The 24815-nt window shown below is 47.3% G+C and overlaps 3 protein-coding genes across 10 annotated transcripts; all 3 read left to right on the top strand.

Annotated features, from left to right (window-relative positions):
- Positions 1-1403: 1403 nt before the first annotated feature.
- On the top strand, positions 1404-3446 carry LOC148380561 (janus kinase and microtubule-interacting protein 3-like). 2 transcript variants are annotated; one of them, XM_088365689.1, is made up of 6 exons: positions 1404-1498; positions 1584-1817; positions 1938-2003; positions 2065-2577; positions 2657-2782; positions 3152-3446. In XM_088365689.1, exons 1-4 carry the CDS (start codon positions 1409-1411, stop codon positions 2191-2193), a joined length of 519 nt encoding a protein of 172 aa, XP_088221815.1. In that variant the 5' UTR covers positions 1404-1408; the 3' UTR covers positions 2194-2577; positions 2657-2782; positions 3152-3446. The 2 variants fall into 2 exon arrangements, with proteins under 2 accessions (XP_088221815.1, XP_088221814.1); XM_088365688.1 differs by lacking the exon at positions 3152-3446 and having other exon boundaries at positions 2657-3112.
- Positions 3447-10768: 7322 nt separating this feature from the next.
- On the top strand, positions 10769-21370 carry LOC148380560 (janus kinase and microtubule-interacting protein 3-like). 6 transcript variants are annotated; one of them, XM_088366164.1, is made up of 7 exons: positions 10769-10837; positions 14829-14996; positions 15109-15185; positions 15653-15829; positions 18172-18414; positions 18561-18777; positions 19036-19058. In XM_088366164.1, exons 4-7 carry the CDS (start codon positions 15704-15706, stop codon positions 19041-19043), a joined length of 594 nt encoding a protein of 197 aa, XP_088222290.1. In that variant the 5' UTR covers positions 10769-10837; positions 14829-14996; positions 15109-15185; positions 15653-15703; the 3' UTR covers positions 19044-19058. The 6 variants fall into 6 exon arrangements, 3 of the variants coding, with proteins under 3 accessions (XP_088222290.1, XP_088222288.1, XP_088222289.1); XM_088366162.1 differs by lacking the exon at positions 10769-10837 and adding an exon at positions 14608-14637; XM_088366163.1 differs by lacking the exon at positions 10769-10837 and adding an exon at positions 14663-14765.
- Positions 21371-22043: 673 nt separating this feature from the next.
- LOC148380559 (janus kinase and microtubule-interacting protein 3-like) lies at positions 22044-24086 on the top strand. Of its 2 annotated transcripts, XM_088365659.1 has the most exons (6): positions 22044-22138; positions 22224-22457; positions 22578-22643; positions 22705-23217; positions 23297-23422; positions 23792-24086. In XM_088365659.1, exons 1-4 carry the CDS (start codon positions 22049-22051, stop codon positions 22831-22833), a joined length of 519 nt encoding a protein of 172 aa, XP_088221785.1. In that variant the 5' UTR covers positions 22044-22048; the 3' UTR covers positions 22834-23217; positions 23297-23422; positions 23792-24086. The 2 variants fall into 2 exon arrangements, with proteins under 2 accessions (XP_088221785.1, XP_088221784.1); XM_088365658.1 differs by lacking the exon at positions 23792-24086 and having other exon boundaries at positions 23297-23752.
- The last annotated feature ends 729 nt before the right edge of the window (positions 24087-24815 follow it).

Here is a 24815-nt window from a genome sequence, read left to right as displayed (position 1 = left end):
TTATTACAGGTCGCAGTCAAAGTCAAAGCAACACAATGATACGATAAAGATAATCTGGAAAACCCTGACACACCCTGTAGTTGTCACTTTTGGAAAAGACGAGCGTCCCTCCAATCATCGCCGGTGACGTGTTTTTCAGGCTCTGGAGACAGGAGCTCATGTCAGAAATGTCATTGTGAGTCGCGTTTGTTTCTGCGCCGGAGCCGTTCGTTCCCTTTGCATCCAAAGAATCTCAAAGGCGGATTATTTGTGTCGACAGGAGAGAGATTTGCTGCTACGATACCGACGTCGAGAATCTCTGAGGAGGAACAAAGCGTGAGGTCCTGCAAGGTGAGTCTGTTTGTTTGCGGCTGCTTGGTGTTGCGCAAGATGAAATGGCCTTTTTCTCGCTATCGTTCCTCTCGTCGATTCATCGTGAGGTGTCGCTTCAGTTTGTTCAGAGAGATGTTTGCTTCCGCGCCCGCAGGTCATCGAAACATTTTACGGCTACGACGAAGACGTGTTGGTGGACTCGGACGGATCGTCCTTGTCTTTTCACACCGACAGAACCCCCGACACGGAACCCGAAGAGGTAGCCCGCCATTTCTGCCAGCGTATTGGCACCAAACATTCCTCTTCAGCCTGGAATCGGACTCGTCTTTGCGTCGCGGGTGCTTTGTCGCCGGTCTGACTGATTCTGGTACTAGTGCTGTGTTGCATTGGTGTGTGCATGAAGAGGCGGAGCTTCGCTACCGCCAGCTGACGCAAGAATATCAAGCGCTGCAACGAGCCTACGCTCTGCTAGCCCAGACCAGCGAAGGGGACTACGACGCCGAGAAGGAGATCAAGGTGGCGCCCCTTCCCGCAACCCCCGGCCGGGTCGCAGCCTCCCCGTTCTCACCCAGCCTCGGGTGTTCTCTGGTCTGAAAGGAGGAGGAGGAGCCTCCCTCCTCCTCCTTTCAGACCAGAGAAAAGCTGATGGTAGAAATGGGTCACTATCAAAGCAGAGTAGCAGATCTGGAGTCAGCGCTGAAGCAACAAGGACAGGTAAGCTCATCAATGAGCACACCTTTTTCTCAGACAAAATAGCTACATTCTTCAGTCACTCATCCGTCTGGCATTACTGGACCAACCCCCCCCCCCCCCACCCCCCCCCGAACGTGGCTGGGAAAATGCGGAGAAAAGCAAATGTCATTTTCCAGTCAACCAAAGAATTTGTGGATGAAAATGACACAACATTCCAAAGCTGTCCACGCGTTTGTCTCTTCTAGAATGTCAAGTGGGTGGAGGAGAAGCAGCTGCTGCGTCAGAGCAATCAGCAGTTGGCGGAAAAGGTGACGGAAAGAAAGGCGCTGGGCGGAGTCGCTTGGCGTCACACCTGTCGGGAAGCCCCGCAGATGAGGTCTGACTGTCTTTTCAGGTCAGGCGGATGGAGGCGGAAGAAGCGCGTCTGAAAGAGCACATCCAGGATATCCGAGACCAAAACGAACTGCTTGAGTTCCGCATCCTGGAGCTGGAGGTGGGAAGACTCGCACAAGCGTGTTGAGGCCAGAGATGTGACGGACGGACGGACGGACGGACGGATGCATGCCTCTGCCTTTCAGGAGAGGGAGTGGCGCTCCCCCGTCTTGAAGTTTCTGCAAGTCCGTTTCCCAGACGGCCTCAGCCCTTTGCAGATCTACTGCGAGGCCGAGGGCGTGAGCGTACGTAAGGCGTCCCTCGCAACCCTAACCTTAACCCGAGGTCCCAGAACACCTTACATTGCTCCTTGCGCCTTTCCCCCGGACATCGTCATCAGTGATCTGATGAAGAAGCTGGACATCCTGGGCTATAACGCCGTAAGTGTATGTCGAACTCCTTATGTTCGCACTCCACGAGACTCGGCGGCTCAAATGTGACTTTTGGAAGGCTTTGCGCTGAAAGAAGCTTGTTGACGCTGTGCCTTTGGGCTCTTGCAGAATCTCACCAACGAGGAGCAGGTGGTCGTGATTCACGCCAGGACCCTTCTCACCCTAGCCGAGAAGGTAACGCGCACGTCCACGCACGCTCTCGCATTCTGCTTATGTGACAGCAGCCTTTCCTCAGTGGTTAGAATACATCAAAGTGACCAAGTCAGCACTTCAACAGAAGATGTTGGACATTGAAAGTGAGAAGGTAGACAGACACGCGACATCAGCCAAGGGGAACTCCGGCAATGTGCCCCAACAATTCTGACCTTGAGCTGTGCTAGGATATGTTCTGCAAGCAGAAGGGCTACCTGGATGAAGAGTTGGACTTCAGGAAGTGTTCCATGGACCAGGCTCATAAGGTAAGCCGCCCTCAAATCTCCCGCCGGACCACTGATGGACGAGGATTGCGGCCCAGAGGATCCTGGAGCTGGAGGCCATGTTGTACGAGGCGCTACCGCAGCGGGACTGCCCCGCCACGGACGGCGAAAAAGCCAGCCACGCTGGCGTGAATGACGTGCTGACGGCGGATCAGAGAGAAGAGCTTAGGAGCGCCGTGGACCAATGGAAGCGAGCCCTGATGTGCGAGTTGAGGGAGCGCGACGCTTGCATCCTCCAAGAGAGAATGGATCTGCTGCACAGCGCGCAACAGGTAAGGGCCCAAAGCCAGCCCGGCACTTACTTGCACGCTTACTGGCTTTTGAATGCCACTTTCCATTTGTCCGTCCTAGAGGAACAAAGAGCTGAAAGAATTCATCGAAGCTCAGAAGAGACAAATCAAACAATTGGAGGAGAAGTTTCTGTTTCTCTTTCTATTCTTCTCCTTGGCCTTCATTCTGTGGCCCTAACACCAGCTGGTGAGTGAGCTCCAGCGGCACCGCACTCGACACCTCCGATACACTGCCAGCCGGTCTCAGACGTTGGCAGACGCTCCGATGCCAACGTATACCCCCCGCCACGGTGACAGAGGCACCGCGTCACACCGGCGCTCATCCAATCAGAAGGCAGGAAAAGCAAATTCACATGCAGGGCACTTTTGAACCAGAAGAGAGCGCCACAAAAAACGGTTGTTGCCCCAAACGCGCACTAAAAAGGGTCAGAATAACAAGAGTCCCACTGGCCAGCCGGGGCCACCCGTCCAGCTGTTTCTTCAGGGGGGAAAAAAATTGGAGTCACCGGTGAGTACATTTTGCATTTAGCTCTGATTTTCTGCTTCTGTCTTCAAGTGTGTGGCATCCTGCGATCAAAGATTCAGCCAACCCCAAAGCGGTTGACCTCAACGTCCCACCACCATGCCTACCAGAGCAGGTGACGTGATGCTTTGGACATCCTTCCGTCTCAGATGCCCAAAAGTACTCTTTGCCACATCTGCGGCAATACGGTGTCTTTTCAAAGGTGCAAATAAATCCAGCGTGGGCGGAACACGCACGTCTTCGGTTTTTCCCGCTTTGTTTGTGTGACAGCTGTTGTGAAAATTTTATACAAATAAAGTTGTATAGTACAGGTTTGGCCAAGCCGCAACTCCCGAACCGCATGCGGCTCTTTTATGTTCATATCAACATTTGTGTGTGTGTGTGTGTGTGGGGGGGGGGGGTTGTGCGTGTTGGCTTCACTTGAGTTCAATTTGGTATTTTGGTCAAAAGCGCATGTGGTGAAATTCCACAAAGTAGGATGGGCAAACACATTTCTTTAAACTATGAGTGTCAATTGGGCTCTCGAAATGGCAGGGAAAAGATGCACAGCAAAACGAAAATACGTAGATGAACACAGGACGTTTTAATCAGAGTGGGAAAGTTTCTATTTTTTGTTGAACGTGATGGCAAACCATTCTGCCTGATATGTCAGACCTCAGCGCATTTCAAAGATTCAAATCTTCAGCGCCATGCACTTCAGCTCACTCCATGCTAACATTGATCAGGCGTCGAACCCGCATCATCATGCTTAAGAGGTGGCCATGCTAACCAGTGCGCCATTATGTCAACGCATAATAACTAAGTCTACTGGTCAAAACAGCGGTTACTATATGACGTCGCTACGTCGTGGTCACGTGACGCAGACAAGACGTCAATGGACGTGGGCAGAGTTAACTTGTTTAAAAGGGAGTAGGCAGAAGAAATATTTAATTTATTTAAATCTATTTTGAGTGCACACCATTATGCCAATGCATAACAACTGTAAATCTACTAAACAAAACAGCGGTTGCTATATGACATCTGCCACGTCGTGGTCACGTGACATACGTGACGTCGATGGGCGTAACTTTCGCCGGAATTCAAATCCGCGGGGAGAGTTAACTTGTTTAAAAGAGAGTGGGCAGAAGAATTATTTAATTTATTTAAATCTATTTGGTGTGTGCGCCATTATGTCAATGCATAACAACTGTAAGTCTACTAAACAAAACAGCGGTTGCTATATGACGTCTGCCACGTCGTGGTCACGTGACGCGGACGTGACGTCGACGCCTACTTTACATCCCACCGATCACAGGACCCCTCGGCTGCATAACCGTGCACCCTTCCCAACCAATCGGATTTGCTATACGCGAAAACGACGCCAATGGAAAGAGCTTCCGCCCAAATTTAAATCCGTGGGCGTGGCTCGCAGCAGGAAGTAGGAAAATGGCGGCGATGTTGACAAAGACACGGCGGATGGTAACATACGACTAACAAGAGAAATATTTTTATTTTCTGCTTGCAACTGGACCGTCCAGAGCGTACACGGTAAGTACAACTCATCGTTTTTAAAAAGAAGTACTTTTGTTGCCCTGAAAAGCGAGTGAGCGTGGCGTTTGTGGGGGACGTCGAATTTCGACGATTCTTTCTGGTCAACGGTTGTAAATGATTGTGTTGATTAAAAAAGAAAACTTGATGTAACTCTACTTTTAACTGCCGTTTCAGATAGATTTGGAATTGCATCACATCCAATTTTGCCTAGAGCGTACACGGTAAGTAACACTCGTTGTGTTTAAGGAGATTTACGTTTGTAATAGCAGAAGTGTAGCCGCGTTGCGTTGTACGTGTGAATGTTGGTCCGGGCGAAATGTTAATGTTTAATTTCATTCCTTTAGGTTCCACGGTGTTTGTTGGCTGCAAGTTTTCCACTGCAAGAAGAGGCTCATATCATTGACCAGGAGCGAGCTACAATGGTGAGTAGCCATAACATTTATGTTAAACACTTCCTATTTCATGTCTAACAGTACTTGATTTAACAAATAACCATAAATAAATACAGTGTGGGCACTGAAGTTAACATATGTGATTATACTGCCTAATCTGTCACCGAGTAGATTGTTGCAAAGTAATATAAGATCCAAAGTTGTAATTCAGAATAGTTTTCAAAAGAAGGCCATTAGAATTATATACAAGTCTGATTACCCTGAACAAGCTATTAATTAAATCACAAATTCTTCAATTCAAAGATTTGGTAGATTATCAGACAAATAATGTCTAACAGTAATTGATTTAACACATCACGATAAGTAGATTGAGTGTGGGCACTCTCAAGTTAACATATGTGATTATACTGCCTAATCTGTTACAGAGTATGTTGTTGCCAAGTAATGTAGAATAGATCCAAAGTAGTAATCCAGAATAGTTTTGAAGAGGCCATTAGAATGATAAACAAATCTGATTACCTTGAACATGATAACAAGCTAAGTGTTTAATATGTCCTATGAAGTCAAAATTGGGCACCATCATGTGGTGAAATTTGGAATTGCATCACATCCAATTTTGCCTGGGAACAAACAGATTAAATAAATCTTAGTTTTGAATAAGCCACTCCTTCTCAAACAAGTAAACTCTGCCCATTTCGCGCAGTAGATGTTCTGTTAATATCTAGTATTTATACAAAGTCATAATTTAAATTGCTTTCAACCTTCATTCATCGGTTCAACCAACATTACTCGCTCTTATTACCAACTTGTATTGATTTAACTAAGCGTTTAATACTTCCTATCAGGTCTCAAGGCAAGATTTGGCAAAATACAATTTCAGCAAATCCAATTTTGCCAGGGAACAAAAATAGATTAAATAAACTAAATAAGTCTTCTTCCCATTAAATAAATCAGAAAAGTCTGTCTTGTAACCAGTCCTCTTCAAACAAGTAAAGTCTGCCCATTTTGTGCCGTAGATTTTGTGTCTATGCCTAGTATTTAAACAAAATCATAATTTAAACGACTTCTTTCCTTCATTCACTTTGGAAATTTGGAATTGCAGCAAATCGAATTTTGGCAGGGAACAAAAATAGATCAATTAAACTAAATAAGTCTTCTTCCCATTAAATAAATTAAAAAAGTCTGTCTTGTAACCAGTCCTTTTCAAACAAGTAAAGTCTGCCCGTTTTGTGCCGTCGATTTTGTGTTAATGCCTAGTATTTATACAAAATCATAATTTAAAGGACTTCATTCCTTCATTCACTTTGGAAATTTGGAATTGCAGCACATCAAATTTTGCCTGGGAAGAAAAGTAGATTAAATAAATTTAATAAGTCTTACTACTTCCCATTAAATAAATTAAATACGTCTTACTTGTTCCCACTCCTTTTCAAAACAGTAGTTTAAAACGAGGGCCCTTCACTCAATCTTTAACCTCAACCCCGCACGTTGTGTTGTATCTGTGAATGTTGGTTGTGGCCAAATGATAGTTTTCTTTCATTCGTTTAGGTTCCAAGAAAACTTGATGTAACTCTACTTTTAACTGCCGTTTCAGATAAGCGGGTATTACGTCGCAGTCATGTGCCGCGGATATGACGTAATTGCCCGAACCTCCGATTCAAATCTGTTGGCGCGATGGCCGTGAGCCACTGAGCAGCGACGATTATCAACAGAAATATCTTTATTTTCTGCTTGCAACTGGACCGTCTAGAGCGTACACGGTAAGTAACACTCATTGTGTTTAAGGAGATTTACGTTTGTAATAGCAGAAGTGTAGCCGCGTTGCGTTGTACGTGTGAAAATTGGTCGAGGCGAAATGTTAATGTTTAATTTCATTCCTTTAGGTTCCACGGTGTTTGTTGGCTGCAAGTTTTCCACTGCAAGAAGAGGCTCGTATCATTGACCAGGAGCGAGCTACAATGGTGAGTAGCCATAACATTTATGTTAAACACTTCCTATTTCATGTCTAACAGTACTTGATTTAACAAATAACCATAAATAAATACAGTGTGGGCACTGAAGTTAACATATGTGATTATACTGCCTAATCTGTCACGGAGTAGATTGTTGCAAAGTAATATAAGATCCAAAGTTGTAATTCAGAATAGCTTTCAAAAGAAGGCCATTAGAATCACAAATTCTTCAATTCAAAGATTTGGTAGATTATCAGACAAATAATGTCTAACAGTAATTGATTTAACACATCACGATAAGTAGATTGAGTGTGGGCACTCTCAAGTTAACATATGTGATTATACTGCCTAATCTGTTACAGAGTATGTTGTTGCCAAGTAATGTAGAATAGATCCAAAGTAGTAATCCAGAATAGTTTTGAAGAGGCCATTAGAATGATAAACAAATCTGATTACCTTGAACATAATAACAAGCTAAGTGTTTAATATGTCCTATGAAGTCAAAATTGGGCACCATCATGTGGTGAAATTTGGAATTGCATCACATCCAATTTTGCCTGGGAACAAACAGATTAAATAAATCTTAGTTTTGAATAAGCCACTCCTTCTCAAACAAGTAAACTCTGCCCATTTCGCGCAGTAGATGTTCTGTTAATATCTAGTATTTATACAAAGTCATAATTTAAATTGCTTTCAACCTTTATTCATCGGTTCAACTAACATTACTCGCTCTTATTACCAACTTGTATTGATTTAACTAAGCGTTTAATACTTCCTATCAGGTCTCAAGGCAAGATTTGGCAAAATACAATTTCAGCAAATCCAATTTTGCCAGGGAACAAAAATAGATTAAATAAACTAAATAAGTCTTCTTCCCATTAAATAAATCAGAAAAGTCTGTCTTGTAACCAGTCCTCTTCAAACAAGTAAAGTCTGCCCATTTTGTGCCGTAGATTTTGTGTCTATGCCTAGTATTTAAACAAAATCATAATTTAAACGACTTCTTTCCTTCATTCACTTTGGAAATTTGGAATTGCAGCAAATCGAATTTTGGCAGGGAACAAAAATAGATCAATTAAACTAAATAAGTCTTCTTCCCATTAAATAAATTAAAAAAGTCTGTCTTGTAACCAGTCCTTTTCAAACAAGTAAAGTCTGCCCATTTTGTGCCGTCGATTTTGTGTTAATGCCTAGTATTTATACAAAATCATAATTTAAAGGACTTCATTCCTTCATTCACTTTGGAAATTTGGAATTGCAGCACATCAAATTTTGCCTGGGAAGAAAAGTAGATTAAATAAATTTAATAAGTCTTACTACTTCCCATTAAATAAATTAAATACGTCTTACTTGTTCCCACTACTTTTCAAAACAGTAGTTTAAAACGAGGGCCCTTCACTCAATCTTTAACCTCAACCCCGCACGTTGTGTTGTATCTGTGAATGTTGGTTGTGGCCAAATGATAGTTTTCTTTCATTCGTTTAGGTTCCAAGAAAACTTGATGTAACTCTACTTTTAACTGCCGTTTCAGATAAGCGGGTATTACGTCGCAGTCATGTGCCGCGGATATGACGTAATTGCCCGAACCTCCGATTCAAATCTGTTGGCGCGATGGCCGTGAGCCACTGAGCAGCGACGATTATCAACAGAAATATCTTTATTTTCTGCTTGCAACTGGACCGTCTAGAGCGTACACGGTAAGTAACACTCATTGTGTTTAAGGAGATTTACGTTTGTAATAGCAGAAGTGTAGCCGCGTTGCGTTGTACGTGTGAAAATTGGTCGAGGCGAAATGTTAATGTTTAATTTCATTCCTTTAGGTTCCACGGTGTTTGTTGGCTGCAAGTTTTCCACTGCAAGAAGAGGCTCGTATCATTGACCAGGAGCGAGCTACAATGGTGAGTAGCCATAACATTTATGTTAAACACTTCCTATTTCATGTCTAACAGTACTTGATTTAACAAATAACCATAAATAAATACAGTGTGGGCACTGAAGTTAACATATGTGATTATACTGCCTAATCTGTCACGGAGTAGATTGTTGCAAAGTAATATAAGATCCAAAGTTGTAATTCAGAATAGTTTTCAAAAGAAGGCCATTAGAATTATATACAAGTCTGATTACCCTTAACATAACAACAAGCTATTAATTAAATCACAAATTCTTCAATTCAAAGATTTGGTAGATTATCAGACAAATAATGTCTAACAGTAATTGATTTAACACATCACGATAAGTAGATTGAGTGTGGGCACTCTCAAGTTAACAGATATGATTATACTGCCTAATCTGTTACAGAGTATGTTGTTGCCAAGTAATGTAGAATAGATCCAAAGTAGTAATCCAGAATAGTTTTGAAGAGGCCATTAGAATAATAAACAAATCTGATTACCTTGAACATAATAACAAGCTAAGTGTTTAATATGTCCTATGAAGTCAAAATTGGGCACCATCATGTGGTGAAGTTTGGAATTGCATCACATCCAATTTTGCCTGGGAACAAACAGATTAAATAAATCTTAGTTTTGAATAAGCCACTCCTTCTCAAACAAGTAAACTCTGCCCATTTCGCGCAGTAGATGTTCTGTTAATATCTAGTATTTATACAAAGTCATAATTTAAATTGCTTTCAACCTTCATTCATCGGTTCAACCAACATTACTCGCTCTTATTACCAACTTGTATTGATTTAACTAAGCGTTTAATACTTCCTATCAGGTCTCAAGGCAAGATTTGGCAAAATACAATTTCAGCAAATCCAATTTTGCCAGGGAACAAAAATAGATTAAATAAACTAAATAAGTCTTCTTCCCATTAAATAAATCAGAAAAGTCTGTCTTGTAACCAGTCCTCTTCAAACAAGTAAAGTCTGCCCATTTTGTGCCGTAGATTTTGTGTCTATGCCTAGTATTTAAACAAAATCATAATTTAAACGACTTCTTTCCTTCATTCACTTTGGAAATTTGGAATTGCAGCAAATCGAATTTTGCCAGGGAACAAAAATAGATCAATTAAACTAAATAAGTCTTCTTCCCATTAAATAAATTAAAAAAGTCTGTCTTGTAACCAGTCCTTTTCAAACAAGTAAAGTCTGCCCATTTTGTGCCGTCGATTTTGTGTTAATGCCTAGTATTTATACAAAATCATAATTTAAAGGACTTCATTCCTTCATTCACTTTGGAAATTTGGAATTGCAGCACATCAAATTTTGCCTGGGAAGAAAAGTAGATTAAATAAATTTAATAAGTCTTACTACTTCCCATTAAATAAATTAAATACGTCTTACTTGTTCCCACTCCTTTTCAAAAAAGTAGTTTAAAACGAGGTCCCTTCACTCAACCTTTAACCCTATTTATTCACCTTCTAGGCTAAGTGTTAAAGGCTAAGTGTTAAAGGCTAAGTGTTAAAGGCTAAGTGTTAAAGGCTAAGTGTTAGAGGCTAAGTGCCAGAGGCTAGGCGCCAGAGGCGAGTTTTTGTGGGCTGAAGTTTTAGTGGGGTTAGTGTGAATACAATCCAAAAGAATACAACAGAATACAATACAATAGAATATAATACATAGATTAAATTATATAGCTCTTACTACTTCCCATTAAATAAATTAAATACGTCTTACTTGTTCCCAATCCTTTTCAAAAAAGTAGTTTAAAACGAGGGCCCTTCACTCAACCTTTAACCTCAACCCCGCACGTCACATTGTGTTGTATCTGTGAATGTTGGTTGTGGCCAAATGATAGTTTTCTTTTATTCGTTTAGGTTCCACGGTGTTTGTTGGCTATGTTTTCCACTGTCAGAAGGATGAAAATACAAAGTACAACGCTTGGACGTGGGCGAAGGCGTCACCGGTGAGTCCTTCCTTCCTATTTATTTACCTTCTAGATGCTAGAGGCTAAGTGTTAGAGGCTAAGTGTTAGAGGCTAAGTGTTAAACACAATACGAACAACACAACGATACTGCACTGAACAACACGATACCGCACTGAGAAACACGATACCGCACTGAACAACACGATACCGCACTGAACAACACCATGCCGCACTGAACACCATGCCACACTGAACAACACCATCCCGCACTGAACAACACCATGCCGCACTAAACAACACCATGCCGCACTGAACAACACCATGCCTCACTGAACGACACCATGCCGCACTGAAAGACACCATGCCGCACTGAACGACACCATGCCGCACTGAAAGACACCATCCCGCACTGAACACCATGCCGCACTGAACAACACCATCCTGCACTGAACAACACCATCCCGCACTGAACAACACCATGCCGCACTGAACAACATTATGCCGCACTGAACATTATGCCGCACTGAACAACACCATGCCGCACTGAACAACACCATGCCGCACTGAACAACATTATGCCGCACTGAACAACACCATGCCGCACTGAACAACACCATGCCGCACTGAACAACACCATGCCGCACTGAACAACACCATGCCGCACTGAACAACATTATGCCGCACTGAACAACACCATGCCGCACTGAACAACACCATCCTGCACTGAACAACACCATTCCGCATTGAACACCATGCCGCACTGAACAACACCATCCCGCACTGAACAACACCATCCCGCACTGAACAACACCATGCCGCACTGAACAACATTATGCCGCACTGAACAACATTATGCCGCACTGAACAACACCATGCCGCACTGAACAACACCATGCCGCACTGAACAACACCATGCCGCACTGAACAACATTATAACGCACTGAACAACACCATCCCGCACTGAACAACACCATGCCGCACTAAACAACATTATGCCGCACTGAACAACATTATGCCGAAATGAACAACACCATGCCGCACTGAACAACACCATGCCGCACTGAACAACACCATGCCGCACTGAACAACACCATGCCGCATTGAACAACACCATGCCGCACTGAACAACACCATGCCGCACTGAACAACACCATGCCGCACTGAACAACACCATGCCGCACTGAACAACACCATGCCGCACTGAACAACACCATTCCGCACTGAACAACACCATGCCGCACTGAACAACATTATGCTGCACTGAACAACACCATCCTGCACTGAACAACACCATCCCGCACTGAACAACACCATGCCGCATTGAACAACACCATCCTGCACTGAACAACACCATCCTGCACTGAACAACACCATGCCGCACTGAACAACACCATGCCGCACTGAACAACACCATGCCGCACTGAACAACACCATGCCGCACTGAACAACATTATGCCGCACTGAACAACATTATGTCGCACTGAACAACACCATGCCGCACTGAACAACACCATGCCGCACTGAACAACATTATGCCGCACTGAAAAACACCATGCCGCACTGAACAACACCATCCCGCACTGAACAACACCATGCCGCATTGAACAACACCATGCCGCACTGAACAACACCATGCTGCACTGAACAACATTATGCTGCACTGAACAACACGATCCTGCATTGAACAACACCATGCCGCACTGAACAACACCATCCTGCACTGAACAACACCATCCCGCACTGAACAACACCATCCCGCATTGAACAACACCATCCTGCACTGAACAACACCATGCTGCACTGAACAACATTATGCTGCACTGAACAACACGATCCTGCATTGAACAACACCATGCCGCACTGAACAACACCATCCTGCACTGAACAACACCATCCCGCACTGAACAACACCATCCCGCATTGAACAACACCATCCTGCACTGAACAACACCATGCCGCACTGAACAACACCATCCTGCACTGAACAACACCATCCCGCACTGAACAACACCATGCCGCATTGAACAACACCATCCTGCACTGAACAACACCATCCTGCACTGAACAACACCATGCCGCACTGAACAACACCATGCCGCACTGAACAACACCATGCCGCACTGAACAACACCATGCCGCACTGAACAACATTATGCCGCACTGAACAACACCATGCCGCACTGAACAACACCATGCCGCACTGAACAACACCATGCCGCACTGAACAACATTATGCCGCACTGAAAAACACCATGCCGCACTGAACAACACCATCCCGCACTGAACAACACCATGCCGCATTGAACAACACCATGCCGCACTGAACAACACCATGCTGCACTGAACAACATTATGCTGCACTGAACAACACGATCCTGCATTGAACAACACCATGCCGGACTGAACAACACCATCCTGCACTGAACAACACCATCCCGCACTGAACAACACCACCCCGCACTGAACAACACGATCCCGCATTGAACAACACCATCCCGCACTGAACAACACCATGCCGCACTGAACAACACCATTCCGCACTGAACAACACCATGCCGCACTGAACAACACCATGCCGCACTGAACAACACCATGCCGCACTGAACAACACCATGCCGCACTGAACAACATTATGCCGCACTGAACAACACCATGCCGCACTGAACAACACCATCCCGCACTGAACAACACCATGCCGCATTGAACAACACCATGCCGCACTGAACAACACCATCCTGCACTGAACAACACCATGCCGCACTGAACAACACCATGCCGCACTGAACAACACCATGCCGCACTGAACAACACCATGCCGCACTGAACAACATTATGCCGCACTGAACAACACCATGCCGCACTGAACAACATTATGTCGCACTGAACAACACCATGCCGCAATGAACAACACCATCCCGCACTGAACAACACCATGCCGCATTGAACAACACCATGCCGCACTGAACAACACCATCCCGCACTGAACAACACCACCCCGCACTGAACAACACGATCCCGCATTGAACAACACCATCCCGGACTGAACAACACCATGCCGCACTGAACAACACCATTCCGCACTGGACAACACCATGCCGCACTGAACAACACCATGCCGCACTGAACAACACCATGCCGCACTGAACAACACCATGCCGCACTGAACAACATTATGCCGCACTGAACAACACCATGCCGCACTGAACAACACCATCCCGCACTGAACAACACCATGCCGCATTGAACAACACCATGCCGCACTGAACAACACCATCCTGCACTGAACAACACCATCCCGCACTGAACAACACCATGCCGCATTGAACAACACCATGCCGCACTGAACAACACCATCCTGCACTGAACAACACCATCCCGCACTGAACAACACCATGCCGCACTGAACAACATTATGGCGCACTGAACAACATTATGCCGCACTGAACAACACCATGCCGCACTGAACAACACCATGCCGCACTGAACAACACCATGCCGCACTGAACAACACCATGCCGCACTGAACAACACGACGTCGCACTGAACAACACGACGCCGCACAGAACAACACGACGCCGCACAGAATAACACAATACCGCACAGAACAACACAATACCGCACAAACAGTTTTAGATAATATTACGTCGCAGTCATGTGACGCGGACATGACGTCAATAGGCGGAACTCACGGCAAAATTATAATCCGTGGGCGTGGCTTGCAACAGGAAGTAGGAAAGCGGCAATTATGGCAAACAAGACACAGCGGTTAGTAACACGATGACTAACAAGGCAAATATTTTTGTTTTCAGCTTGCAACTTGACCGTCTAGAGCGTACAAGGTAATTACAACTGTTTTTTTTTTAGCCCTGAAAAGCGAGGGAGTGTGGCGTTTGGGAGGAATGTCGAACTCGGCGTCTGCTTCCAGCCACAGACGCCAAATTTCGACGATTATTTCGACTGGTCAACGGTTGTAAATTATTGCGTTGACTAAAAACTTTATTTAACTCTACTCTTAACTTTGCCGTTTCAGATATGCGGGTATTACACCGCGGAAATGACGTCAATAGGCTGAACTCTCGCCAAAATTCAAATCTGTGGGCGCAATGGCCTTGAGCGAGACACCGGATACAAACACGACGATTATCAACAGAAATATCTTTATTTTCTGCTTGCAAGTGGACCGTCTAGAGCGTACACGGTAAGTACAACTCATTGTGTTTAAAAAGATTTACGTTTGTGTAGTTTGCGTTGCGTTGTATCTGTGAATGTTGGTTGAGGCTAAATGTTAATGTTTAATTTCATTCCTTTAGGTTCCACGGTGTTTGTTGGCTGTATGTTTTCCACTGCAAGAAGAGGCTCGTATCATTGACCAGCAGGAGCTACAATGGTGAGTACCCCTTTCGTCTTCCATTTATGTTAAACACTTCCTATTTCATGTCTAACAGTACTCGATTTAACAAATAACCATAAATAAATACAGTGTGGGCAGTCACGTTAACATATGTGATTATCCTGCCTAATATGTTTATCACAAATATGTCACTAATCACTAATATGTTTATTTGTTTATCACAACACCTTTGGACCTTCAGCAATCGATTATTTCCCTTCATCTACATAGAGACAGAACGATGGTGTCTTAAACATCTCATTCATTTCACCAAATAACTTCACGCAGGTGGATAACGGCCGTCTCGGTCACGCTATGTTGCGTGATGCAGTTTTGAAGAACCAAATGCATTTATTCAATGAATAAGTCAAGCTAGTTCTAGGTTTATGATGTTGTAAGTTACGGTACCGATTGAAGTTGAGTTCGAAGCCAGTGGAAAACAGCGCTGCGTTTGTGCTCTCCAGGTACAAATGTTGTGATCTCTGACTGACGACCGGGCGAGACTCGAGTAAGAGATGTCCAAACGAGCTCCGGCAGGGCGGGCCAAGGCGGAGCGAACGGACGCCCTTCAGGCCGCCAATGACGAGCTGAGAACCAAACTGATGGACGTCCAGTTAGAACTTCAGCAGGAGAAGAACAAGGTGAAAACCTCAACAGACAGACACTGCCTGCCTCCCTGCCTGCCTCCCTGCCTGCCTCCCTGCCTGCCTCCCTCCCTCCCAGTTTTCCCGATGTAGATTAGACATGCGTGTGCCATGACTGTGTCAGCCTACATCAACAAATGCACCGAGGACGTCAGCACCACTAAGAATATCATCACCCGGGGCAACCAACGACCCTGGATGACTGAGGAGGTACGTCAAACGCTACGAGCGCGGAACTCTGCCTTCAAGTCTGGCGACAAGGAGACACTGAGGACAGCGAGAGCCAACTTGAACCGTGCCATCAGGATAGCGAAGCGAGACCGCAGTCGAAAATTTCAGGATCGTTTCCACGACGTCAAAAACATCAGGAGTATGTGGCAAGGCATACGGGCGATTACAGACTACAACTCACCCTCCCCCCCCCCCCGGTGGGTGTAGTTGATGTTGACTTTCTAAATGGTCTAAATAACTTCTTTGGGAGGTTCGAGGCACTAAACGGCACTCCAGCAGTTAAAACTGTCCCCCATCAGGAAGAGGAGGTACTCTGCCTTGACTCCGCCGATGTGTTGAAGACCCTGAGGAGAGTCAACCCCTGTAAGGCCCCTGGCCCCGACAACATTCCTGGGCGTGTGTTCAGGGAATGTGCAAGTCATCTGGCTGGGGTCATCACAGACATTTTTAACACCTCGCTGGGCCAAGCCACAGTGCCGGCGTGCTTTAAGACTGCCTCCATCATTCCGGTGCCGAAGAAACCTCAAATCACCTCATTTAATGATTACCGGCCTGTTGCACTGACTCCGGTTATGATGAAGTGCTTCGAAAGGCTGCTTAAAGGTCACATCGTTTCCAGACTCCCCCTATTATTTGACCCGTTCCAGTTTGCCGACCGGCAAAACCGCTCCACTCAGGACGCCATCTCCTCCGTTCTTCACCTGAGCCTGGCTCACCTGGAGGAGAAGAACACCCATGTGCGGAGGCTGTTCCTGGACTTCAGCTCAGCGTTTAACACCATCATCCCACAGCATCTGGTAGGAAAATTGGAACACCTGGGCTTCAACACCCCCCTTCGCAACTGGCTGCTAGACTTCCTCACCAACAGACCTCAGTCAGTCCGGGTCGGACAGAACACCTCTGATGTCATCACCCTCAGCACAGGCTCCCTTCAGGGCTGCGTCCTGAGCCCCCTGCTGTGCACCCTGATGACACACGACTGCGTCCTCAGGTTCACCACCAATCACATCGTGAAGTCAGCAGACGACACAACGGTGGTGGGGCTCATCAGAGACAACAACGACCTGGACTACAGAGAGGAGGTGGAGCAGCTGGTGGGCTGGTGCAGAGAAAACAGCCTGATCCTGAATGAGGAGAAGATGAAGGAGATCATCGTCGACTTCAGGAAAAAACAGCCTCACCACGCTCCACTGATCATCAACAGCTCAGCTGTGGAGGTGGTCAGCACCACCAAATTCCTGGGGGTCCACATCACAGAAGACCTCACCTGGACTATGAACACTACGGCACTGGTCAAGAGGGCACAGAAGCGCTTGTACTTCCTGCGGAGGATGAGGAGAGCCCACCTGCCCCCACCCATCATGAGGACGTTCTACAGGAGCACCATAGAGAGCATTCTGACAAGCTGTCTCTCTGTGTGGTGTGGAGGCTGCACCGCCTCCGATTGGAAGAACGTGAGGAGAGTGGTGAGGACAGCAGAGAGGATCATAGGGGCTCCTCTTCCCTCCATTCAGGACATTTCATCTCAGCGCTGCATGTCCCGTGCCCGTAACATCATCAATGACCCATCACACCCCCACCATGGACTGTTCTCCCTGCTGCCCTCTGGGAAGAGGTTTGCAGCATCCGCTGCAGGTCCACCAGGTTCTGCAACAGCTTTTTCCCTGCTGTCATCAGACTGTTGAACACTAGAACTGTTGAGCTCTAAACTGAACTCTGCATCACACATTCACAGAACTGTACTTTATGACACTACGGACCTCTATCTTGCACTATCTCGCACTACCAACTTTACTGAACTTGTATAAACCCTTTAAATAGAAGTTTAATACATGGTTTAGCATTCCTCTGCACACTCTTGAATACTGTTTTGCCTACTTGCACTATTGCATAATTATCACTGCTGCACTTATTTTTAATATATATATATATATATATATATAGTATATATGTATATATATATATATTCATAGGATATGTTACTTCTATTCAACTGCAATATCACTACTTTGTTGTAAGACGTATGCAACGGAATTTCGTTTTGTATGCACCATGTGCAGACAAGATGACAATAAAGTTTGTCTAAGTCTAAGTCTAAGTCATGTCAGGTCAGCTGTCTGGAGAGAGAGAGAAGTCAGGACCTGCGGGCGGAGCACCACCGTGCCACCGCCGCCATGACGGAACTCAAAAGCAAACTCCATGAGGAGAAGCAGAAAGAGTTAGCCATTACCAGGGAGACATTACTGCGGCAGCATGAAATGGAGCTGATGAGAGTGATCAAAATCAAAGATGGAGAGATCCAGCGACTGAATGCCTTGGTCCTCAGCCTGAGGGACGGCTCCATGGACAAGGTGATCCGCTCTATCCGTGTCTGACTATCCGCACGCCACGTCGGGCTTCGATGCGGCCGCTACCGTATTGTGTAGCTTGTCCCCAGTAAGCGTCGCGGCGCTCCGTTGCGGTCTCAACGGCCCGGTGTGGCGCAATGTCTGCTCAGGTGAGGAGGGGGGGCGCTTTGCTGGCGGAGGTGGAGGAGACGCGGCGGTGTCGGGAGACCGAGCGGTGTCGCCTCCACCAGGAGCGCGGAAGAAGCCCTGGCAGCGGCCCAGCAGGCCTGGCAGTCCCGAGCGGCCGAGCTCCGATCGGCTCATCACCAGCATCGGGAGGAGCTGAGCCGAACCAAGAGAGACTGCGAGAGGGAGATCCGCCGACTGGTAGGACTGATCAGATGCGCGGTGCGTGGCTATGTTCCCAATTTCGTTGTATACCTGCAGTGCAATGACACCTAAGGCATTCTATTCTATTCTATTTCACAAGAAGAAAATGTCCGGTTGCTCGCTTCGCTTTTGTCACAGCAAAGGTGTTCTAGTCGATTCAAGAAAAAAATTGGCCGGTTGCTCTCTTTGTTTTTGTCACAATTCTGGCAAATGAGTTTGCCCGCCTGCCTGAGCGCTCCCCGTTTGTACATCCAGACGGATGAGATCAAGCTGAAAGACAGAGCGGTTAGTGTTTTGGATGAAGCCCTGGGGCCGGCCACGTCCACCGCCTTCAGCTGCAGACTCAGGCTGCCGAGCAGCAGATCGCTGCCCTGAGGGATTCCCAAAGGGCGGGCCTAAACTACCCTGGAAGTGGGGTCAACGCCGCTACTAGCAATCCTCTTTATTGCGTAAGCCACCTCATCACACACTTGCAGTACGCATGACTTAGTTCGTTGCTGGAGGAAGGTAGCACAAAAACAGTTTTGAACTTTGAACGAGTGCTTGTGTGTGTGTGTTGCGGGGCGTTTTCAGTCTCAGGAGGATCGGGACACGCGACGGTTTCATCTGAAAATCGCTGAGCTCAGCGCAGTCATCAGGAAACTGGAGGATCGAAACGCCCTGCTTTCTGAAGAGCGCAATGAACTGGTAATTTATTGACGGCACGCTTGAAGGTTTGCGCTACGTTTGATGCGCGCCATCCAGCGAGGCACCCATTGCGCTTGCTTATTAGTTGAGCGGCGCGGCGAGTCGGTTGCCTGGTAGATGTCTTTTATTGGGAGCCAAAGCCACGATTCCGTTCAAACCGATGCAAAAGGAATGGATACGTTCTGGCCCGCGTGTTGTGCGTCTTTCACATCCCGCACTTCATGCTTGCAGCTAAAGCGACTGAGAGAAACAGAAAGCCAGTTTCTGCCACTCCTGTACAAAAACAAACGCCTGAGCAGGAAGAATGAAGAACTCTCGCTGGTGCTGTGTCGCCTTGAAAACAAAGTGCGCTTTGTCACCCAGGAGAACGAGGAGATGGCAAGCTTGGTAAGTCGACGCGGACAACGGCGGCGTGCCAACAGAGTCCACTGCATTTGTGTTCCACAGAGAAGGCCTAGTTCGCTCAATGACCTGGACCGCGGTTGCGGCCAGCAGGACGGTGAAATGGAGTTCCTTCAAGTTGTGGAGCAGCGGCACATCATCGACGACTTGTCCAAGGTCTTCAGGCAGGCGACTCGGTGCACGTACGGCAGCGCCGCGCTCGCTCGCTGTCGCCAGGAAACCTTTTCCGTCCAAAGCTTGGCCGGCGGCCGCCATCCAAAAAATTGGCCCCTTAAATTCCGACCTTTCAAGCAGGAGCATTGTGCGCACGCGTTTGAACACGCTTTAGACTTGTTTTGCCGTTTTCAGCAGCTCAAAGCTCCCGTTTTGTCAGCGCCTTTGCCACTCGCTGTGCGCTGAAAACGACGGACTTGCCCGGCTGCTCAGCCCGTCAACCATGAGCCGCGAGCGCGACGTCATTGTCCGTAGGCAGCTAGTGGCAAAATGCACCCTGTTAGAGTTGCGCTCGCTCCAACTTATTTTGCAAGAACCACACGGGAGACAAGTAAGTTCTTTTGGACACCTGCAGGTGGAGAGTCCATCCGTTGTACGAATGAAGTCTGACTCTCGGCTCCTGCACGAGCATTTTAATTAAGAGAAACAGGGTGGGTGTAAGAGTGGATTGAATAGAGGAAGCCCTTGACCTCTAGTCAAAACATAGCAAGGGGTGTTTTACAACTTTGTGTAGGAAGGGATAAGCGATAGGGATAAATAGGGGATAAATAATATTATTTATTACAGGTCGCAGTCAAAGTCAAAGCAACACAATGATACGATAAAGATAATCTGGAAAACCCTGACACACCCTGTAGTTGTCACTTTTGGAAAAGACGAGCGTCCCTCCAATCATCGCCGGTGACGTGTTTTTCAGGCTCTGGAGACAGGAGCTCATGTCAGAAATGTCATTGTGAGTCGCGTTTGTTTCTGCGCCGGAGCCGTTCGTTCCCTTTGCATCCAAAGAATCTCAAAGGCGGATTATTTGTGTCGACAGGAGAGAGATTTGCTGCTACGATACCGACGTCGAGAATCTCTGAGGAGGAACAAAGCGTGAGGTCCTGCAAGGTGAGTCTGTTTGTTTGCGGCTGCTTGGTGTTGCGCAAGATGAAATGGCCTTTTTCTCGCTATCGTTCCTCTCGTCGATTCATCGTGAGGTGTCGCTTCAGTTTGTTCAGAGAGATGTTTGCTTCCGCGCCCGCAGGTCATCGAAACATTTTACGGCTACGACGAAGACGTGTTGGTGGACTCGGACGGATCGTCCTTGTCTTTTCACACCGACAGAACCCCCGACACGGAACCCGAAGAGGTAGCCCGCCATTTCTGCCAGCGTATTGGCACCAAACATTCCTCTTCAGCCTGGAATCGGACTCGTCTTTGCGTCGCGGGTGCTTTGTCGCCGGTCTGACTGATTCTGGTACTAGTGCTGTGTTGCATTGGTGTGTGCATGAAGAGGCGGAGCTTCGCTACCGCCAGCTGACGCAAGAATATCAAGCGCTGCAACGAGCCTACGCTCTGCTAGCCCAGACCAGCGAAGGGGACTACGACGCCGAGAAGGAGATCAAGGTGGCGCCCCTTCCCGCAACCCCCGGCCGGGTCGCAGCCTCCCCGTTCTCACCCAGCCTCGGGTGTTCTCTGGTCTGAAAGGAGGAGGAGGAGCCTCCCTCCTCCTCCTTTCAGACCAGAGAAAAGCTGATGGTAGAAATGGGTCACTATCAAAGCAGAGTAGCAGATCTGGAGTCAGCGCTGAAGCAACAAGGACAGGTAAGCTCATCAATGAGCACACCTTTTTCTCAGACAAAATAGCTACATTCTTCAGTCACTCATCCGTCTGGCATTACTGGACCAACCCCCCCCCCCCCCACCCCCCCCCGAACGTGGCTGGGAAAATGCGGAGAAAAGCAAATGTCATTTTCCAGTCAACCAAAGAATTTGTGGATGAAAATGACACAACATTCCAAAGCTGTCCACGCGTTTGTCTCTTCTAGAATGTCAAGTGGGTGGAGGAGAAGCAGCTGCTGCGTCAGAGCAATCAGCAGTTGGCGGAAAAGGTGACGGAAAGAAAGGCGCTGGGCGGAGTCGCTTGGCGTCACACCTGTCGGGAAGCCCCGCAGATGAGGTCTGACTGTCTTTTCAGGTCAGGCGGATGGAGGCGGAAGAAGCGCGTCTGAAAGAGCACATCCAGGATATCCGAGACCAAAACGAACTGCTTGAGTTCCGCATCCTGGAGCTGGAGGTGGGAAGACTCGCACAAGCGTGTTGAGGCCAGAGATGTGACGGACGGACGGACGGACGGACGGATGCATGCCTCTGCCTTTCAGGAGAGGGAGTGGCGCTCCCCCGTCTTGAAGTTTCTGCAAGTCCGTTTCCCAGACGGCCTCAGCCCTTTGCAGATCTACTGCGAGGCCGAGGGCGTGAGCGTACGTAAGGCGTCCCTCGCAACCCTAACCTTAACCCGAGGTCCCAGAACACCTTACATTGCTCCTTGCGCCTTTCCCCCGGACATCGTCATCAGTGATCTGATGAAGAAGCTGGACATCCTGGGCTATAACGCCGTAAGTGTATGTCGAACTCCTTATGTTCGCACTCCACGAGACTCGGCGGCTCAAATGTGACTTTTGGAAGGCTTTGCGCTGAAAGAAGCTTGTTGACGCTGTGCCTTTGGGCTCTTGCAGAATCTCACCAACGAGGAGCAGGTGGTCGTGATTCACGCCAGGACCCTTCTCACCCTAGCCGAGAAGGTAACGCGCACGTCCACGCACGCTCTCGCATTCTGCTTATGTGACAGCAGCCTTTCCTCAGTGGTTAGAATACATCAAAGTGACCAAGTCAGCACTTCAACAGAAGATGTTGGACATTGAAAGTGAGAAGGTAGACAGACACGCGACATCAGCCAAGGGGAACTCCGGCAATGTGCCCCAACAATTCTGACCTTGAGCTGTGCTAGGATATGTTCTGCAAGCAGAAGGGCTACCTGGATGAAGAGTTGGACTTCAGGAAGTGTTCCATGGACCAGGCTCATAAGGTAAGCCGCCCTCAAATCTCCCGCCGGACCACTGATGGACGAGGATTGCGGCCCAGAGGATCCTGGAGCTGGAGGCCATGTTGTACGAGGCGCTACCGCAGCGGGACTGCCCCGCCACGGACGGCGAAAAAGCCAGCCACGCTGGCGTGAATGACGTGCTGACGGCGGATCAGAGAGAAGAGCTTAGGAGCGCCGTGGACCAATGGAAGCGAGCCCTGATGTGCGAGTTGAGGGAGCGCGACGCTTGCATCCTCCAAGAGAGAATGGATCTGCTGCACAGCGCGCAACAGGTAAGGGCCCAAAGCCAGCCCGGCACTTACTTGCACGCTTACTGGCTTTTGAATGCCACTTTCCATTTGTCCGTCCTAGAGGAACAAAGAGCTGAAAGAATTCATCGAAGCTCAGAAGAGACAAATCAAACAATTGGAGGAGAAGTTTCTGTTTCTCTTTCTATTCTTCTCCTTGGCCTTCATTCTGTGGCCCTAACACCAGCTGGTGAGTGAGCTCCAGCGGCACCGCACTCGACACCTCCGATACACTGCCAGCCGGTCTCAGACGTTGGCAGACGCTCCGATGCCAACGTATACCCCCCGCCACGGTGACAGAGGCACCGCGTCACACCGGCGCTCATCCAATCAGAAGGCAGGAAAAGCAAATTCACATGCAGGGCACTTTTGAACCAGAAGAGAGCGCCACAAAAAACGGTTGTTGCCCCAAACGCGCACTAAAAAGGGTCAGAATAACAAGAGTCCCACTGGCCAGCCGGGGCCACCCGTCCAGCTGTTTCTTCAGGGGGGAAAAAAATTGGAGTCACCGGTGAGTACATTTTGCATTTAGCTCTGATTTTCTGCTTCTGTCTTCAAGTGTGTGGCATCCTGCGATCAAAGATTCAGCCAACCCCAAAGCGGTTGACCTCAACGTCCCACCACCATGCCTACCAGAGCAGGTGACGTGATGCTTTGGACATCCTTCCGTCTCAGATGCCCAAAAGTACTCTTTGCCACATCTGCGGCAATACGGTGTCTTTTCAAAGGTGCAAATAAATCCAGCGTGGGCGGAACACGCACGTCTTCGGTTTTTCCCGCTTTGTTTGTGTGACAGCTGTTGTGAAAATTTTATACAAATAAAGTTGTATAGTACAGGTTTGGCCAAGCCGCAACTCCCGAACCGCATGCGGCTCTTTTATGTTCATATCAACATTTGTGTGTGTGTGTGTGTGTGGGGGGGGGGGGTTGTGCGTGTTGGCTTCACTTGAGTTCAATTTGGTATTTTGGTCAAAAGCGCATGTGGTGAAATTCCACAAAGTAGGATGGGCAAACACATTTCTTTAAACTATGAGTGTCAATTGGGCTCTCGAAATGGCAGGGAAAAGATGCACAGCAAAACGAAAATACGTAGATGAACACAGGACGTTTTAATCAGAGTGGGAAAGTTTCTATTTTTTGTTGAACGTGATGGCAAACCATTCTGCCTGATATGTCAGACCTCAGCGCATTTCAAAGATTCAAATCTTCAGCGCCATGCACTTCAGCTCACTCCATGCTAACATTGATCAGGCGTCGAACCCGCATCATCATGCTTAAGAGGTGGCCATGCTAACCAGTGCGCCATTATGTCAACGCATAATAACTAAGTCTACTGGTCAAAACAGCGGTTACTATATGACGTCGCTACGTCGTGGTCACGTGACGCAGACAAGACGTCAATGGACGTGGGCAGAGTTAACTTGTTTAAAAGGGAGTAGGCAGAAGAAATATTTAATTTATTTAAATCTATTTTGAGTGCACACCATTACGCCAATGCATAACAACTGTAAATCTACTAAACAAAACAGCGGTTGCTATATGACATCTGCCACGTCGTGGTCACGTGACATACGTGACGTCGA

The sequence above is a fragment of the Syngnathus floridae genome, chromosome 21, assembly GCF_059516105.1.
Source record: "Syngnathus floridae isolate MCC-2025c chromosome 21, RoL_Sflo_1.0, whole genome shotgun sequence".
NCBI lineage: Eukaryota > Metazoa > Chordata > Actinopteri > Syngnathiformes > Syngnathidae > Syngnathus > Syngnathus floridae.
Note: the sequence above shows the minus strand (reverse complement) of the source record. Positions and strands in the feature narration are given on the sequence as shown.

Coding starts and splice junctions, on each gene's coding strand:
- LOC148380559 (XM_088365659.1), top strand. CDS start 22,049: ATGGAGGCGGAAGAAGCGCGTCTGAAAGAGCACATCCAGGATATCCGA. Junction 22,139..22,223: donor TCCGCATCCTGGAGCTGGAG/GTGGGAAGACTC, acceptor TCTGCCTTTCAG/GAGAGGGAGTGGCGCTCCCC. Junction 22,458..22,577: donor ACATCCTGGGCTATAACGCC/GTAAGTGTATGT, acceptor GGGCTCTTGCAG/AATCTCACCAACGAGGAGCA.
- LOC148380561 (XM_088365689.1), top strand. CDS start 1,409: ATGGAGGCGGAAGAAGCGCGTCTGAAAGAGCACATCCAGGATATCCGA. Junction 1,818..1,937: donor ACATCCTGGGCTATAACGCC/GTAAGTGTATGT, acceptor GGGCTCTTGCAG/AATCTCACCAACGAGGAGCA. Junction 2,004..2,064: donor TTCTCACCCTAGCCGAGAAG/GTAACGCGCACG, acceptor GCCTTTCCTCAG/TGGTTAGAATACATCAAAGT.
- LOC148380560 (XM_088366164.1), top strand. CDS start 15,704: ATGTCCAAACGAGCTCCGGCAGGGCGGGCCAAGGCGGAGCGAACGGAC. Junction 15,830..18,171: donor TTCAGCAGGAGAAGAACAAG/GTGAAAACCTCA, acceptor AAGTCATGTCAG/GTCAGCTGTCTGGAGAGAGA. Junction 18,415..18,560: donor GGGACGGCTCCATGGACAAG/GTGATCCGCTCT, acceptor ATGTCTGCTCAG/GTGAGGAGGGGGGGCGCTTT.